Source organism: Phragmites australis, chromosome 1 (genome assembly GCF_958298935.1).
Source record: "Phragmites australis chromosome 1, lpPhrAust1.1, whole genome shotgun sequence".
Lineage (NCBI taxonomy): Eukaryota > Viridiplantae > Streptophyta > Magnoliopsida > Poales > Poaceae > Phragmites > Phragmites australis.
In genome coordinates, this window is record NC_084921.1 from 32,098,154 (window position 1) to 32,100,923 (window position 2,770).

The 2,770-nt window shown below is 55.2% G+C and overlaps 1 protein-coding gene across 1 annotated transcript; it reads left to right on the forward strand.

The window, feature by feature from the left end:
- The first annotated feature begins 608 nt into the window (after positions 1 to 608).
- On the forward strand, positions 609 to 2,560 carry LOC133915456 (uncharacterized). The gene is made up of 5 exons (XM_062358618.1): positions 609 to 1,120; positions 1,223 to 1,319; positions 1,439 to 1,521; positions 1,624 to 1,680; positions 1,939 to 2,560. Exons 1-5 carry the CDS (start codon positions 1,034 to 1,036, stop codon positions 2,158 to 2,160), a joined length of 546 nt encoding a protein of 181 aa, XP_062214602.1. The 5' UTR covers positions 609 to 1,033; the 3' UTR covers positions 2,161 to 2,560.
- The last annotated feature ends 210 nt before the right edge of the window (positions 2,561 to 2,770 follow it).

Here is a 2,770-nt window from a genome sequence, read left to right on the forward strand (position 1 = left end):
ACCAACTGCATCTGACGGAGGAAGCGCCTAGAGGATTCGGAAAAACGAATCATCTTGCAGGCGCCGTCGCCATCTCCGCCTCATTCCCGCCTCGGAAAAGGCAAAGTGGCTGGCCGGCCGGCCGGCCGGCCGCCCTCGTGTCCGCCCAACGGAGATTTTACCCGCGCCGGAGGAGGGCGCGGCGCGTGCACCACACGCGTTGCCCCGCCTCCATGATTGCTTTTGCGCACGCGCTCACCCCCAAGGCGTTCCGTGCGCGGGCACATATTTTGGCGGATACCAGTGATATCATAATCAGAACGTCAACTTTTTCAATAGCAAATCATTAATTTATTCAGCCGTTCTGGGACTCGAAGATGGCAGTTTCTTCGATCGATTGGTCGATCGATCCTCATCGTCGTTCTGCTTACCCACGGTCATTTTTCTTTCCACTGAGCATCGTCGACGCTATCTTGTGCGTAAGCCACGACGCGATGGTCAATCGAGAACGCGAATACGATTTACGCAACGAATCGTGCCGCGCTGGGTGCCCCGTACGGAGCAGTTGGTGTCAGGATTTCGAGGCCGAGCCGCCTGCGGGCACGGGACCGGACCACAGGAAAGGAATGGAGCGACGCGGCAGGCTGAGATTTTCCGGCCGGTCCCGAACGTTCCCGACGCGAGATATTTTGCAGCTCCCCTTCCTTCCCGCGCTTCGCAATGCTTCGGCTATCCTCTCCTCCCTCCTCTCTGCCCGCGTCGTCGTCGTCCGAGATATTTTTCCCTCGCACCCGCATGCCCCCGTTATATATACAGCTGCCCCCCTCCGCCACCTTCCCTCGTCGCCCGTTTCCCAGTCGCTATCGCCATCGATCAATTCATCATCCATCCGAGCCTGGCACCGGTGATTCGATGCTCTAGCACCAGCACCAGCGCGCGAGGCCACGAGGGGGAGGAGGAGGAGGAGGAGGAGCAAGGAGGTCCAAGAGCCCGAGCCCAGAGGTTGATAGGCTGGTGTCGACGCGTGGTGAGCGGGAGGCAGCAGGGGAAGGGGATGGCGCGGTCGTACTACGCTGTGCTCGGCGTCCAGCCGGGCGCGTCCGCCGCCGAGATACGGGCCGCGTACCACCGCCTCGCCATGGTGAGTGCTACCGGCGCGTTCCGATCCGAGTTCCTCTGCTCCGTTCGATCGGTTTGGTTTTGCAGAGCATGACATGTATGCTTGGGGTGTTTGGTGATGCAGAGGTGGCACCCGGACAAGATAGCCAATGGCCGCGTGGATCCGGCGCGCGCGGAGGAGGCCAAGAGCAGGTTCCAGCAGATACACGAGGCCTACCAAGGTGCGCACCCAACCCAAGTCGATCTCTCCTCCTCTGCCTCGCTCCTTCTGCCATCCCTGCCTCTGGGTGTCTCTGGATTGGACGTGTCTGTTAACATGTGCTCTTCTTGTGGCGCGCAGTGCTGTCGGACGAGAAGAGGAGGGCGTTGTACGACGCCGGGATGTACGACCCGCTCAACGACGACGACCAGGAGGATATTGAGGTAACCAAAGCATCGGTTTCTTGTTCTCCTTCTGTGTTCTTCAGTGCGGTTCTATTTATCTGGACGGCAATCTGACGGTGTACGCGTGGCTATGGTTTCCAGGGCTTCCACGACTTCCTCCAAGAGATGATCTCGCTCATGGCAACCGTGGGGAGAGAGGTAATTACCGGATCTCACATTGTTTTCTTCCTATTAATTCGGCATTTTCAGCCCAATTCGGCATGCTCCTTTCAGTTTCACCTGGTGATTCTTCTTTTTCTGTATGCGAAGGTGACAGGTTTGTGTTGAGTGGCAGCATGTCTTTTCTTCATGTACTAGCAACTGGCCTCATGATTGGACTTGATAGAATGTTAGAATACTGCTGAATCCTGCCTCATCGATCCTTAACAGCTAACTCACTTCTTTCCGCTCGTGCAGGAGCCCGTGTACAGCCTTGACGAGCTCCAATCCATGCTCGACGGGATGATCCAGGATTTTACCACGCCTCAACCGGCGCCGAGCGGCTTCTTCACCGGTGGGCCGATGCCGTTCGGCAAACCGAGCAGCGCAGAGCAACAGCGTGGCACTTCCTCACGCCGCATGCATCCTCAGAGCGTCGGCGACTCGGCGTGCTTCAGCAGGACGGCTTTCTCTAGGTGATGATCCGCGTCGCATTTCTGCATCCTGCAAGCTATGTGCATGTCCAGAGATCTGGAGCAGCAGCACATCTTGCAATGGTGAAATGCACGGAGCAGAAGCCAGTGAGGGGCATCATCCATTGGACCAGCTCGTTCGAAATTGCTTTTCTTTGGGGTGAAGGAGAAGGGTCGAAAGATTGTAGGACAAGGGGTAGAATCACCACGGATCGGCAACTACTAATAAAAAGATTTTGGTTTTCATGTACCTGTCTGTAGAGGTAGGCGAAAGGACTTCATGTCTCGAGCAGCGTATGACATGAACATGAAGAGCTGCTGTTGCCTCTGTACAGCTTGTCCGTGTGCTTGGTGAGACATTTTCAATTTGTACATTTGAAAACATAATCGATATGTGTTGTTTATAACTCATTGGCATATTACTCCATATGCCACGAGAGGTTTAGGACAAATTGGGCATTTGGTGAACATGGGGCACTGCACAAGCTGTTCAATCTGTGCACTTGGAGTTTGTCCAGAAGATCATCGGGAAAAACTCATTCGAAAGTGCTCTGCTATGTGAGATTAATGAAACGTGAAGGTAATTAGGTGACAGGTGCAACGAACTTGGAAGTGAA

Bases quoted from the DNA above. Each gene is read 5' to 3' on its own strand.
- LOC133915456 (XM_062358618.1), top strand. From the start codon at position 1,034: ATGGCGCGGTCGTACTACGCTGTGCTCGGCGTCCAGCCGGGCGCGTCC. The intron at 1,121-1,222 runs GTGAGTGCTACC...TTGGTGATGCAG, and splicing joins CGTACCACCGCCTCGCCATG to AGGTGGCACCCGGACAAGAT. The intron at 1,320-1,438 runs GTGCGCACCCAA...TGTGGCGCGCAG, and splicing joins GATACACGAGGCCTACCAAG to TGCTGTCGGACGAGAAGAGG.